Here is a 15,007-nt window from a genome sequence, read left to right on the forward strand (position 1 = left end):
GACTTCATGAAGAATTAATAAACTAGTCCCTACTAAGCAAACCAGAGTGGGGAGAAAAACTCAGAGACTTTATGAGGAAGAATTCTTGAGAGGAACTGGATTCGTCCTCACCTGGGTATTCATTCGTTATAGTTTTATCATTGTTGAGGTTATCAATTCTTCAAGGTTCTTGGATTTAACCCTCCACAGCACTCTCATGGATCTTTAGGCTGTTCTCTGTTTAGGTTCTCAGTTGAACAGAACCTTATCCAGTAGACACGAAATGTAATTTATTGATTCCTGTTTATAGACATGAATTTTCCTCTTTTTTTGTGTCACTCCGAACAAAATTTTCTCATATGATTTATTTCAATAGGAGAATTTTTGGTGCATCTACCAAAGTTTTTTTTCTGCTACTGGATACCTCAGACGCTGTATGTTTTTTTTTTCTCATTTGATATTGATTTTTTAATCTTCAAGCACCATTACTGAACATTTTATCCTTGTTTTTATTGCTTTATATTCGGTAAGATGCTCGCTATTACAAACCATCGTCAGTCAACCAGTAGCAGTCAAAATACAGTAAATATATTCTCCCGGTTAATCAAGGAGACTGCGTTAATTAGAGACACACACGTTTATCATTTATCACAGTATAACCCTTGACCCTAACCCTAACTGTATATTTTATGCCTTATTTGATTAAATCGAAAAAAATAAGATTACCTTAAGCATTTCTATCAGCATTACACATGATCAGTTGCTATGGAGACGGAGGCAGACGGAGGCAGTCGTGCTGAATGACATGACAAAAGAGGGACATTCGTGTCGATGACCACGAATCAATAGATTAAAGTTGGTGAATGAATCACGAAATGTCGTGAGACTGCATTGTTTCGACAGCGACGTACAAAAGTGCTTTGAAGTCTCTATTAATGATTGAATTAGCAAAGGTTTGCTAGGTTGCGAACTTAGGACACCATCAGCTAAACCACTCTGATAGGAGGAATCATAGCACACTTTATTATTATTTTTAACATTGAAACATAAATTGAACAGGGGAACATAAATGCTAGTGTTTCAGGAAGATGTAGATCTTCACCCGTTGTTTAAAGATAGGCAGTGACTCAGCTGTTTAGACTTCTAGGGGAAGTTCATTCCACCACCTCGGTGACAGAAAAGAAGCCCTTTTCCTGAGAGAGATAGTGGGACTAGCCGTGCAGTGCTAGAAGATCCGTGCTAAAAGGATCATCGTGTTGGTCCACATCTCCACAGTTTAATCTAATAGAAATGATATAATGCTATACCACGGTATAGTCAAGTCCTTGAATTGTATTGGTTTTGCTTGTGAAGGCTGCGTTTATGCTATTGCGTTAGCATTTTCAGGATATGAAAGAACGACTTTATTGCAGCTCTGATGTAAGGCAGAACAAGAACTTGTTTGTGTCTCTGGCATTAAATCGAACTATATGCTGATGTGTGCAATAACCCACCCAACACATGTTGACAATGCTAATCTTCCACTGATACTTTCAGAACTATTACTGGATCCAACAGGACTAGAAACTAGAAACGCCTGTCAGTCACATGTTCCAGTATTTTTGCTCAATTAAGTAATGGGTTTTAACATTCTAAGTCATTCGATGTATGTATATGAATGCATATGTTGGGAAACGAATGCCTGATCAATCCTCTTGTATTTACAGAATTCTCAGTGAGTTTGTGTGGAAAAATCTTGTCGTTTCAATACTTTCGGAGAGGAACGTGTGTATAAAAATGTACCGCTTTATAACCTTAAAGGGGCCTAGTTGTAAAATCGAGATGGGGTCTGACTTTTTCACGTGAAGCGATTAAACACAGGGGACCTGGACCGTTCACGGGAAACGGTGTGGCGGCGAATTAATTAGTCTGCAAATTAATCAAGCCTGAATTAAATCAGAAACCAATTACATTTAATCAGCCTTTCCACATAGACCCTGATTAGATCACTGATTACGGCTGAATCCCAAATTACTCTCCCTATCAAAGATATACTAGGTAGAAGTGGAAGTAAAGTATTTTTCGCTTCCCGTCGTCCTCCTGCAGGGCCGTTTACACCCAATAAAGATAAATCCTCTGGTAAAAGTTGAAGTACAACGTAATTTTTTTTTATTTGACTAAAGAAAGATTCACAAAACAGACTTTTTTGTATTAAGTCACACTTATTCAATTACCCATAGCCAAATAGTACATTAGGGGAAAACGTTAAGCAACTAAAGCTAGCTATGGCTAATCTCACAAGTGTTAGCTTGCTTTGATTAGTATGAGCTGAATGCTAATCACTAGCTGTGGCAATACAAACTTCACTGATGAATGCAGTGTGTATGCAGAAGCTGATAACAGCGTGAAAGGGTTAAAGGTTTGATTTGTTCAGGATTCTGATCAACTCCATATTTATGATTAACCTAAAAGTTACCTAATGGCTTTCACAAACAGAGAATTAAAAGAGAAACACGGTGGCGTTGGCGAGGAGAGATTTTATTCAGAAATATAGAAAATAGGATTTCGAAGAATTAGCTGAGAGAACAACTCAAAAATACTCGAAAATACAAAATAAATACCCTGAGAGGTAGCATGATTTAAGTTGACAATAAAATCAATAAATGTCCTGTTCTGTGTTTTTTTTCCTCTCGGCACATCTGTGTTTTTTTTCAGCAAATCGATTTAGAAAAACTTGTGTAATAAATAATGTGTAAAATTCCTCTGATATTACAGAAGGTGTATGTGTACAGTAATATATATAAAACCAGTGAAATAGTGAAGTGACCAAGAATAGACAGACAGACAGACAGACAGACAGACAGACAGACAGATAGATAGATAGATAGATAGATAGATAGACAAATGGAAGACGGATGAACAGACAGACAGACAGACAGACAGACAGACAGACAGATAGATAGATAGATAGATAGATAGATAGATAGATAGATAGATAGATAGATAGATAGATAGATAGATAGAAATATGGACAGACAGACAGACAGACAGACAGACAGACAGACAGACAGACAGACAGATAGACAGACAGACAGACAGACAGACAGACAGACAGATAGATAAATAGATAGATAGAAATATGGACAGACAGACAGACAGACAGACAGACAGACAGATAGATAGATAGATAGATAGATAGATAGATAGATAGATAGATAGATAGATAGATAGATAGATAGACAAATGGAAGATGGACAGACAGACAGACAGACAGACAGACAGACAGACAGATAGATAGATAGATAGATAGATAGATAGATAGATAGATAGATAGATAGATAGATAGATAGATAGATAGATATGTATATTGTTGAATGTAAAGTTTGGGAATAAAGTCAGTTTTATGTTATAAATGTTATTAAACGTAAATCATGGATTCTAAAATAAGTCATGAGGTTCCCGGATGTACAGACCCTCGCGCACCACTTCCCCCTCGCGGCGTCACGGTCACGTGACTGCGGTCATATGATAAGAGCGGGAAGTTCCGCGGCGTTGTCTGTGTTTGTGTCCTGGGTGAGAGGAGAGACCCCCCAGCTCGAGTCTCAGCACCTGACCGGCTCTAAGTGTGGGTTTTCCTGCGTCCAGGTCTTTAATCGCATCCGAGTAACATCCAAGAGCAGGTTTGTGGAGACCCGGAAGTGCGGGATGAAGGCGTTCTTGCTGACTCTGGTGGTGTTGTGCTGCTTCGGTGGTTCTGTAGGAGACACTCCAGCCAACTGTACTTATGAAGAGCTGCTGGGAACCTGGATCTTCCAGATCTCTAATGTAGGACAAAACAAGACCATTGACTGCTCCACTGCTGGTGAGAGAGAGAGATCCACCTTCTCCTGCACTATGGCACCCACTGGAGTCATGCTCTTAATATATAATACATTATTATATACTCTGATCTGTGTGTGTGTGTGTGTGTGTGTGTGTGTGTGTGTGTGTGTGTGTGTGGTTTCTTCTTCCAGGCCCCACAGCCAAGTCTGTGACTGTGCATTTACAGAAATTATCTCAAGCTGTTGATGATCTTGGAAATATTGGCTTCTTCACCATCATCTACAACCAGGGCTTTGAAGTGGTGCTTAATGACTACAAATGGTTTGGCTTCTTCAAGGTTGGTCTCACACACACACACACACACACACACACACACACACACATACACTCACACACAGGTTATTTTGAGTCTTTGGTAACTCCATGTGACTTCACATGACTGGACGTGTTTGTAATGTGAGACTTCCTGTTTCACACCAGACCACACGACTGTCTCATAATAAAGTCTGGCTCCAAGTTCAAGTTTTCTCCACCGTCTGTGTCTTTTTCTCATTTCCAGCCATGGTGGAGGAAGTTCCTCCATCCTTCACATTATATTAACCTCTGGGGGCTTTCAAAACCCTCACACTTAGTTCTTTTCTGGTAAATCAATAAATGATTGTAGTGTGTAGGTGTAGCGAAAACACCTCGGATATGAACGCAGATAAATTTGACTGGAAAACTAACTCGAGTGTTAATTGGCTTCATTTTCTAAGATGCAGCTTCAGGTCAAAAATTGCATTCAAATAATAATAAATCCGATGTGTGGTATGTGATTACGCTCCAGAACTTTTTAGCAAAATGTGATCTAACAATGCGAAAGAAATTTGACTGAATTGTTGGTGGGTTGGTCCCGTTGTTGTGCAACTCCCCAGATACGAGATTCAACCTCAAGCTTATGAAATATAATGTGAAGATCAGACCATTACAGAATACAAACTCTGACACCTGATTAAATTACAAAGTTCCAATAAATTACAGACGGGTACATTTAGCCAACCGGCACTTGTTTTTAAAGATTGTTTGTTTTTATTCATAAAGTCAAAATATGTACATATGAGTCTTATAGGTTTTTTTTTATTTATGAAAATTTTTTACCTTCATGAAACCTTTTGTGGTTACAAATGCATCAATGTTTTAACATTTTAAACATAAAATGTTAAATACTGATATTAAAGATTATAAAATATATATATCTCATACCCTTAAATGTAAAACGAACCGCTTGTTTTAGTGATTCGAATGAATCGCTCTCGTTCAAATGGTTCGAATGAATCGCTCTCGTTCGAATGAATCGCTCTCGTTCGAATGGTTCGAATGAATCGCTCGCGTTCGAATGGTTCGAATGAATCGCTCGCGTTCGAATGAATCGCTCGCGTTCGAATGAATCGCTCGCGTTCGAATGAATCGTGACGAGACGCTAAAAAGGTGCGGCGACTTTGTTTGGAGTTGTTGTATTTGGCAAAATCGGAAAACAGAGTGTCTAAAACTTCAGTCTCTCACTATAAATTTCTTTGTTTATTGAACTATTTAAAACCAAGATCTGAAACCAAGATTTGCGGCACTTTTTGTACGACGCTGATTAACTACACAAAGTGATATAAATGTACACGTTTTCTGCCCTCGTATCTTGAAAATTGTGATTCTTCGAAAGCGAATCATGCGGCGAAGGAATGCGCACGAGTCCTATCTACTAGACTGCAGTGTGTTTGGGTCTCGTGATATAATCGTTAAGAGAGCAACTGCGACATTCTCGAAGATCTTGTTAATGTACATGTGCAACCCTGGAGTGGACAATTTTGCTCGAACACCATGTCCTGAGGTGTTTGATTTTATCTCAAGAAAGACAGTAAACACTTACAGGGACGATAACAAGCCGTGTGAGTGATTTAACGCTGAATCACTTCCTGTTCTAGTGCATTCGATGGTTCATCATGTGACGATTACCGTTCTGCTGTGAAACATCGGTTCTTAAAAGAAGAAAAAAAAAGGCATGAGTCATGATGGTTTTTTTTATTTATTTTATTTATTTTTCCTCTGCTCTCTCTCTCTTCCAGTATTCCCAGAAGGGCTCTGTAGTGACGAGTTACTGCGATCAGACGCTTCCCGGTTGGGTTCATGATGTCCTGGGGAACAACTGGGCCTGTTTCACTGGGAAGAAAGTTCAACACGTGGCTCCAAAGTCCTCCTACAGCCCTGGACCCGAACCGTGAGCGTGTGAACACTAGACATATTTAAATAAATCGTATAATCAAATAAATAATGAAATAAACGGTGTGTTTCAGGTTCCTGCAGCATTACATGCACGAGATGAGTTTTGTGGAGCGCATTAACTCCGCGCAGAGCTCATGGAGAGCCACGACCTACAGAGAGCACGAGCTCCTCACCATCCAGGAGTTAACACGAAGAGCCGGAGGACGCAAGTCCCAGGTTCCACGGTGTGTACACACGCCTACACACACACACACACACCACTTTATTGTGCAAAGATCTAATGGATCAAATCGCACAAAGTTGCACCTGAAACGATGGTTCAAGCAGCGACAGTGAATATACAACATTTTTGATTTATTAATATTTTTTATTAAATGTATTTAAATGTTCTGAAATTGAATTTATTTATTTATCTGTTAGTAGTAATGTTTTTTTATTTTTCATGAATTTTGTAATAGTACTTTCCCTTTTTAGTTATTTTTTTTTATCTTTTTAGAATTTTTTATTGAATTTTTATTTTTAAATACATTCAAATTTTAAAATGAACTGAATTCTTTTTTTTTTTTTTTTTTTTCCCCCCAAGAATTTTTTTATTTATTTGGATTTTTTATTTGTATTGAATTTCCTGACTCCGCCCTTTCTCCCTCCTCAGGCGTGTAAACCCCGCCCCCATCACCCCTGAGCTTCGCAAGATGGCCGCTGGATTGCCAGAGCAGTGGGACTGGAGGAATGTGAACGGAGTAAACTATGTCAGTCCAGTACGCAATCAAGGTGGGGCTTTGATTCAGATTTTTGATTTGGGGTGTGGCTTATTAACGCGGTAATCGCCTCACTACACAGTGCTCATGATGTAATTGAAAGGGGAGGTGGGCGTGGCTACCAGAAAAAAGCATGTGAATTATTTATTCAAGTTTTAAAAAAGTTAGAAATAAGTAAATAGATTCAATTTGTAACAAATTGATGATTGATTTATTGTAAACAAATGAATTCCATTTTTTTTTTTTCTCTCTCTCATCCTTCTCCACCCCACCCCCCTCTCCCGCCTCCCTTCACCTCCTGTAGCTTCGTGTGGAAGCTGCTACTCGTTCGCCACTATGGGGATGCTGGAGGCACGAATCAGAGTTCAGACCAACAACACTCAGCAGCCGATCTTCAGCCCTCAGCAGGTGGTCTCCTGCTCGCTGTACTCCCAAGGTACCCTCCCCGAGGATAAATGCATTTGGAACACCATTTATTGGGAATGAAACCATGTCTACTAGATATTGTGGATAATCTGAAGCTGTATGTCATTAGAATGAGAAATGAGACATTCTGTAAACTGCTTCTTGGACCCTGTGTAGTGTTTACAATGTAGTGTGCACGCAGGTTGCGACGGCGGTTTCCCGTACCTGATCGGAAAATACGTGCAGGACTTCGGCGTCGTCGACGAGCAGTGCTTCCCGTACACCGGCAAAGACTCTCCGTGCTCCGTCCCCTCCGACTGTCCTCGCAGTTACGTCTCCGACTACCACTACGTAGGAGGCTTTTACGGTGCCTGCAACGAGGCGGCCATGATGACCGAGCTGGTGAGGGACGGCCCCATGGGCGTGGCGTTCGAGGTGTACCCCGATTTCATGCACTACAAAGAGGGAATCTATCATCACACGGGCCTGCGCGACTCCATCAACCCTTTCGAGCTGACCAATCACGCGGTGCTGCTGGTGGGCTATGGGCGGAGCCAGGAGACCGGCGAGAAGTACTGGATTGTGAAAAACAGCTGGGGAACCGGCTGGGGCGAAGACGGCTTCTTCCGCATCCGCCGCGGGACGGACGAGTGCGCCATAGAAAGCATCGCCGTAGCGGCTAAGCCTGTCGCTCAGCTCTGAGGTCACTTCCTGTTCGATTCGGTGCGCGCCTGCTCTCGCTGCTTCTTCTTTTGATTTTTTAAAGGGAAATTTTATAAAAAAAGTCGCTTGACGTCGTGGCCCAAATCCCAACGCGCAAAAGCTTCATTATTTAAAAAAAATTTTAAATAGTGATTTCATCATGATATTGTTCTGATTGGTCGTTTCACGTCACTGCGGTGCCTTAAATTAAGGACTGATCTGCTTTATTCTTCCTGCTGCTTCAGCAAAAACTGTTTGGGTTTTTTTTTTTTCTTTTTGGCTCTGTCCCAATCCCCTTTCCTCACTTTCAGTCTAATAACTGACCCTTGTTCCTGTAGCTTGTTTGCTCTTCCAGATTTTAAAAGGGAAGCATTTTGTTTTGTTTGTTTTTTCAGCCACTTTGCTCAGGGGTTGTATACATACTTTTGGTACACACTTGTGCACATGCAGCATTTCACCAGAATTATTGTTCTCTCTATCCTGTAGTTAATGTTCAGAAAAAAAGTTTTTCTTCATATATATATATATATATATATAAAAAACGTGATCAATTTTATCTACATGTTTTATTTGTACAATAAATGCTACCTTTTTAAAAATTATTTCATGGTCAAGGTTTTTTCTTTTTTTTTTTTACCCCCCTCATGTTTCATGTCCGTGGACGTCCTTTTGTTTCACATCCTGATTATATATATATATATATATATATATATATATATTTATATATATATATATATTGAGTAATCGGATGTCTTTTTTTTTTTTTTTTTTTTTTTTTTCCCCCCCCATTTAATTTCAATTAATTTTTGTATTGCGCTTTTAACAATAAACATCGTCTCAAAGCAGCGTTACACAGATAATGCAGTGATGACGAATAAGAATGTTCTTAAAGTGTACGTTTTTATTTAAGAGAAATACTAAATACATAAGAAAAAAAAACCTTTTTTTTGTGGAATGAAATTTTTCCTTACAATTAATTTTTTTGTTGCTGAAATTGCACACCATCATCTAAAAAATAAACCCATTTAGCACATTTATTTTCCATATTACAATCAAAATATAAATACAAATAAAAATAATAATAATTAGATCACTAAACAAACTAAAAGGCAACTGCATTGGACTGTGTTTTTTTGGTTTGTTTCAGTTTTAGCTTTCTGACACTAGAGGGGGTGATAAGGCCCGATTGGCTTAAAAAAAAAAAAAAAAGTCGGCATTGCGAGGGGGAAAACAAACTGAATTGCTGAATTGAGTCGAAATTACGTGAAATAGTAAAAAGTGAGGAGGAAAAAAAACTCGGAATTGCGAGAAATAAAATCAGAATTACGCAAACTGCTTCTTTAGCGTCTTCGGCGTTCCCTGTCCAGAGCGCTCCAGAGTTCAGCGGGTGGTGCGTCAGTAATAACGGTCCGTGGGGAAACACTGTGCTCAGTGTTTATTTAAATGGACTAAACAAAGCAAAGATCAAATAATTTGGTTAATGAATTTTTGCATTTGAATTACTTGAGATATATATATATATGTATGTATATAAATAAATTCAGGGTGCCAATAAATATGGAATCACCATATTGATCTGTTTTCCCATTCAAATACACGATGGTCAAAAGTTTGTGGACACCCGACCATAAGATGTGCTTCCTTTTGAAAATTCCATTCCGCATTGATTCCTGATTTGCTCTGACAATAACCTTCACTCTTCTGAGATGTTGGAGATGTTCCTCACTATTTTGGAGTATGCTTGTGCAGATTGGTGCTCAGGTACTGATTGAGGTGAGGTGAGGCGAGGAGGCCTGGGGTGCTGTTCCTCCGTGAGGTGTTCAATAGGGTTGGAGCTTTCTAGCGGGTCGATCAGGTTGATGTTCCAATCCAACCAATGGAAAGCATATCTTCATGGAAAATTTCATGCTGAACCAAATACGGCTGGAAAAGCCAGGTGTCCCAAAACTTTGAGTCCTAGCGTGTATGTGAGGGCATGTAGGATCTGCTCTAAATCTCCTCCTGGCTACAATTTGAGTCAGTAGGAGGGTCCGGTGATTTGAGCGATCTAATCCGTAAATCTTTACTGAGCGGCTCCGTCTCATTCCACCGCGCACTATGCAGCAGATGGAGCATCGCTATAAGGTCCTGGTGATCGGAGAGCTGGGCGTCGGGAAGACGAGCATCATCAAACGCTACGTGCACCAGAACTTCTCCGCGAACTACAGGGCCACCATCGGAGTGGACTTCGCCCTCAAAGTGCTCAACCTGGATCAGGACACCATCCGGCTGCAGCTGTGGGACATCGCAGGTGATGCTTTTACCACAACACTAGATGTTCCAGTTCAGATGGAGAAAAATCTTCTCACTCGTGTGTTTTCTTCATAGCATGTGACTCTAATTCCCTAAAATCGCTATTCCTGCGTGTGGCGCTCACGTGAGCGAGATTTCTCGCAGAACAGCGTAGAAAAAAAAAGCTTTGGGCTGTGTTCCAAATGCATCATGTTATTGGAGTCTGCTGTATCCAGGGTTTAACCTCCTGGCAGAGGCAAACATTATTATTCTAATTATTTATTCCTTTTTCTTTCATCTTTCTTTCTTTTTCCCTACTTCCTTCCTGTTTCCCTTTCTTTTTCCTTTTCTTCCCTCCCTCATTTTTTCTTCCCTTCCTAACTTTCTTTTATTTTGCCTTTCTTTCCCTCTCTTTTCCTTCCTTGCTTTCTTTTTTCCTTTTTTTTCTTTTCCTACAATTCTTCCCGTTTCTATTTCTTTTTGTTTTCCTTCCTACCTTTCTTTTCCCCCTCTTTTCTTTCCTTGCTTTCTTCTTTCTTTTTCTTCCTTCCAACTTTTTTTTCCCCCTCTTTTCCTTCCTTCCCGTTTCCCTTCCTTCCTTCCTTCCTTCCTTCCTTCCTTTTATTTTGCCTTTCTTTTCCCCCTCTTTTCTTTTCCTTCCTTCCTTGCTTTTTCCCCCCTTCCTTCCTTCCTCCCCCCTCCCCGGGGGTCTCTCTGTAGGTCAGGAACGCTTCGGGAATATGACACGTGTGTATTACCGCGATGCTCTGGGCGCCTTCGTGGTTTTTGACGTGACGCGCACGTGCACGTTCGAGGCGGTACGGAAGTGGAAGGAGGATTTGGATGAGAAGGTGCGCGTGCCGGGGGGGAAGCGGTTCACCTCCGTGCTGCTCGCCAACAAGTGCGACGAGGAGAAAGATGATGCGATCAACAACATCTTCAGCAGCATGGAGCAGTTCTGCAGCGAGCTCGGCTTCATCAGCTGCTTCAAAACATCTGCCAAGGTACAGAGTCTTCTGTCTGTCTGTCTGTCTGTCTGTCTGTCGTCATAGCAACCGTCTACAACTTCTAGCAGCCAAACTTTCTTTCTTTCTTTCTTTCTTTCTTTCTTTCTTTCTTTCTTTCTTTCTTTCTTTCTTTCTTTCTTTCTTTTTTTCTTTCTAATAATTTGAATGATCTATACTATCTTTTTTTTATTTTTTCTTTTTTAGTTTATTTTTTATTTTTTTCTTTTCTTATTTTTTTTATATTTTTTATATAAATTCTCCTTTCTTTCTTTCTTTCTTTCTTTCTTTCTTTCTTTCTTTCTTTCTTTCTTTCTTTCTTTCTTTCTTTTTTATATGAATTTCTTGATATTTTGCTTTTTAATTTTTAAACTATTTTACGTTTCATTTTTAATCTTTCCTTTTTTCATATATTTTTTTGTACTTGTTAGTCATTCTGAAAATTTTTTTTTATCTTATTTTACTGTACATTTATTTCTATTCCTCTCTTTTTTCTAAATAAAGAATTATATCATGAATGTTTTCATGGATCTTTCAAATTTTTTTTTTTCGGTTTATTTGTTGCCTCATTTCCCCCTTTATATTTGTTTCTTTCTTTTTAAAAACTTTTTTTATTACTTGCCTTTCCCTTCTTTATTTACTCATATTTTCTTTCTTTTTTTCTTTATCATTGTGTATTTTTATTTACATCGTTGTTACTTTTCTTTCTTTCTTTCTTTCTTTCTTTCTTTCTTTCTTTCTTTCTTTCTTTCTTTCTTTCTTTCTTTCTTTCTTTCTTTCTTTTCTCTCACTCTATCTTCCTGCTGAGTCACAGAATTATGAATATGCAAATGAAGCAAGTCATTAATATTAATTAGCATATCAATCACACTCCCTGGTTGTGAAACTCTGTGTAAAGATTCTCTCTCTCTCTCTCTCTCTCTCTCTCTCTCTCTCTCTCTCTGTAGGAGAACATTAATATAGATGAAGCCGTCAACTGTCTGGTGAGACACATCATGGCGAGTGAGACAGAGCTGCTCCAGAGGGAAGACATGAACATCGTCTCGCCTACACTGGATTCGGGACGAAGCCCCCCCTGTTCTGCCTGCCTGAGGCCCTAAATCACTCCATATATACTCCCTATTCCACTACTGTGTGTGTGTGTGTGTGTGTGTGTGTGTGTGTGTACACGTATGTGCACACGTATGTGCAAAGTGTGTGTGTGTGTGTGTGTGTACAAATGCACACAAAAAAAACTGTGCATTTGTATCCATAGCAACAGACTTAAATCACACACCAGCAACCTTATAGAGGAACTTGGACATCTCGCTCTCTCTCTCTCTCTCTCTCTCTCTCTCTCTCTCTCTCTCTCTCTCTCTCTCTCTCTCTCTCTCTCTCTCTTTTGCTCTCACTCTCTCTCTGACCATATCTCCATCTCTAGCTCCCTCTCCACCCCATTATCATCCCTGAATCAACAGGACAATGTTTAATTAGAAACATGCAAAGGCTATGAATATGTTAATCATCCATTCCTAATGGCATCATTACCTGTAATGCACAGCACTGTTATTTTGTGTGTGTGTGTGTGTGTGTGTGTGTGTGTGTGTGTGTGTGTGTGTGTGTGTGTGTGTGTGTGTGTGTGTGTGTGTGTTCTTCTAATACTACACTGACGGCTTATTTCTATTACAGGAGGTAACTTTTTTTTTTAATCCCTTTATGGCTATATTTAGTTTTTACTGTTTTCAGACTGACAGAGAGAAATGAGTGTGTCAAAGTAACTGGAGAGAGAGAAAGAGTTTGTGTGTGTGTGTGTGTGTGTGTGTGTGTGTGTGTGTGTGTGTGTGTGTGTGTGTGTGTGTGTGTGTGTGTGTGTGTGTGAGTTTGACCACAAATAGACCCAATCAATAAAGCCCGAAAAGATCAAGTGAAAGGTCAACAATGATCAATGGATTTGTCAATAGTTATACATCATGTGACTCAGACAATCAAGAAGACACTTACAGTGAATGTAGGGAAATATGTGTGTGATATATACACAGTGGTGTGAAAAAGTGTTTGCCCCCTTCCTGATTTCTTATTTCTTTTGCACGTTTGTCACACTTTAATGTTTCAGACTAATTTAAATATTAGTAAAAGAGAACACAAGTGAACACAATGTGCAGAAGGGGGCAGACACTTTTTCACACCACTGTATATTAGAATTTGGCAAACTACTGTGTGTGTGTGTGTGTGTGTGTGTGTGTGTGTGTGTGTGTGTGTGTGTGTGTGTTAAAAGAAAAAAGGAAAGTCCTTCATGGATGGGAGTATAAATAATAACGAGTTTAATTAACGAAGCGGCTTGTCAGACGAATACAAACGACATCATGCACACTTAAGCGTCCTTCAGTCTGGAGAGGAGACAGAACTGATGGCAGTCTAAACAGGATTTGTTCCAAAACAAATGACTTAGTGGTTTAGAAATTGGTCTTTGTATCTGAAGAATGTAAGTTTAAATCCTAGCTACACCATTACCATTAATGGGCCCCTGAGTAAGGCCCCTAACCCCATAGATACTCAGCTGTACGAATGAGATTAGTGTAAGTTGCTCTGAATAAATGCCATAAATGTAAATGTTTGTTTTCAGAACGTACCCTGCCTTTTATTTTCATTTGACTCATTAGATGTTTACTATTGTGTGTCCACTCTTTCAAGAGTCTTAGCTGTTTGCACGTCAATGTTTTTAAAGTGTGCATCAGACCAGTATCAAGACCAGTTATTGTTATTTTGTTTTCCTTCCGGTTGAAAGCTTAACATGTTGGAAAGAACCTTGATTTCCCCAATCCTCAACCAGGTCCTTCTTTGGCATACCTAAATATTCCCACCAACTGCAAGATAACCTTGAGGCCCTGGATGTACCATGGGGTTTCCATCCAATGGAACAGGCCCAATATTTCCTTTTGCTAGCTGATCATTTACAAGGTGGTATCAAAATATTTCGAGACTAGCTCTGTTTACAAGAAAGTGCAATGTATTTACGCTTACACACTATCACCTTTAAATTAGTCCCAGCGTTCCTGCCACTTCTGGAATATGTCCCGGGAGCCTCCTTTTCAAAGCGTATCAAGAACTTTCTGCAATTCACGCTGGATCTACGCAATGGTGTCAAACGACGCCCTTTGAGCTGGATCTTCATTTTCGGGAAGAGGATTGAAGCGGTACCAAGTTGCCACTGTTGGGGGCTTGAGCGTGACCCTTAACCTGTATAAATAAGGTAAATGTGGATAAGGGTGTCTCCCAAATACTGTAAATGCAAACAGGATACAACATGGTCATTTTGAAGTTCTCCCCTCAGATCTGTTCATTGCATGTAGGCTTACTGCAAACATTAAGAAGTGTACCCCCGCAAGACCCCATTCTTTGCAAAGGAATTTGACTGGGAAATGCTAGCTTTGTGGTTAAGATGTTGGACTTTGGATCTGGAGGTTGTGAGTTGAAATCCCAGCCACACTAAGCTGTCACTCCTGGGCTTTTTTTTTTTTTTTTTTTTTTTTTGGACAAAGAAGCATCAAGGCCCAGCAGGTACCGCTTGGAGGTGCTGGGGCTTGAACTCTCCAACTTTCCTACCCAGAGCCAGAGCCAGAACCCTTGAGCCCGCAGGAAAAATCCAGAGGACGACTTGCACAGAAACTATCACACAGAAACACCTGAACTCAATCAAACAGATGGTCCAGGTGGTACACAAGGACACCACCACAAGGTCTCAATCTGTGCAAAGGAAACTGCCGTGTGCAAAGTCTGCCAGTTTAAATTGACCAGTTTCCAAACTGGGCAGTTTTTAGAAGAAGAAGCATCAAGGCCCAGTAGAGATAGCTTGAC

General features: G+C 39.8%; 2 protein-coding genes and 1 long non-coding RNA gene across 3 annotated transcripts in view; 2 read left to right on the forward strand and 1 right to left on the reverse strand.

Moving 5' to 3' along the window:
• LOC310730002 overlaps positions 1 to 15,007 on the reverse strand; it is a 124,416-nt gene that overhangs the window by 63,829 nt on the left and 45,580 nt on the right. The window lies entirely within an intron of this gene.
• Positions 3,408 to 8,500, forward strand: ctsc (cathepsin C). Its single transcript, XM_083548737.1, has 7 exons — positions 3,408 to 3,820; positions 3,972 to 4,117; positions 5,877 to 6,028; positions 6,105 to 6,257; positions 6,686 to 6,804; positions 7,096 to 7,227; positions 7,399 to 8,500. Exons 1-7 carry the CDS (start codon positions 3,409 to 3,411, stop codon positions 7,896 to 7,898), a joined length of 1,614 nt encoding a protein of 537 aa, XP_083404863.1. The 5' UTR covers position 3,408; the 3' UTR covers positions 7,899 to 8,500.
• Positions 9,489 to 13,762, forward strand: rab38a (RAB38a, member RAS oncogene family). Its single transcript, XM_083548740.1, has 3 exons — positions 9,489 to 10,188; positions 10,890 to 11,173; positions 12,121 to 13,762. The coding sequence occupies exons 1-3, from the start codon at positions 9,996 to 9,998 to the stop codon at positions 12,271 to 12,273; spliced, it is 630 nt and encodes a 209-aa protein (XP_083404866.1). The 5' UTR covers positions 9,489 to 9,995; the 3' UTR covers positions 12,274 to 13,762.

The sequence above is a fragment of the Silurus aristotelis genome (genome assembly GCF_946808225.1).
Source record: "Silurus aristotelis genome assembly, chromosome: 8".
Taxonomy (NCBI): domain Eukaryota; kingdom Metazoa; phylum Chordata; class Actinopteri; order Siluriformes; family Siluridae; genus Silurus; species Silurus aristotelis.

What these genes read in the sequence shown, in the direction of transcription:
- ctsc (XM_083548737.1), top strand. Translation starts at nt 3,409, where the DNA reads ATGAGGTTCCCGGATGTACAGACCCTCGCGCACCACTTCCCCCTCGCG. An exon ending in TACAGCCCTGGACCCGAACC is followed by an intron (nt 6,029 to 6,104) that starts GTGAGCGTGTGA and finishes GGTGTGTTTCAG; the next exon opens with GTTCCTGCAGCATTACATGC. An exon ending in CAGTCCAGTACGCAATCAAG is followed by an intron (nt 6,805 to 7,095) that starts GTGGGGCTTTGA and finishes CACCTCCTGTAG; the next exon opens with CTTCGTGTGGAAGCTGCTAC.
- rab38a (XM_083548740.1), top strand. Translation starts at nt 9,996, where the DNA reads ATGCAGCAGATGGAGCATCGCTATAAGGTCCTGGTGATCGGAGAGCTG. An exon ending in GCAGCTGTGGGACATCGCAG is followed by an intron (nt 10,189 to 10,889) that starts GTGATGCTTTTA and finishes GTCTCTCTGTAG; the next exon opens with GTCAGGAACGCTTCGGGAAT. An exon ending in GCTTCAAAACATCTGCCAAG is followed by an intron (nt 11,174 to 12,120) that starts GTACAGAGTCTT and finishes CTCTCTCTGTAG; the next exon opens with GAGAACATTAATATAGATGA.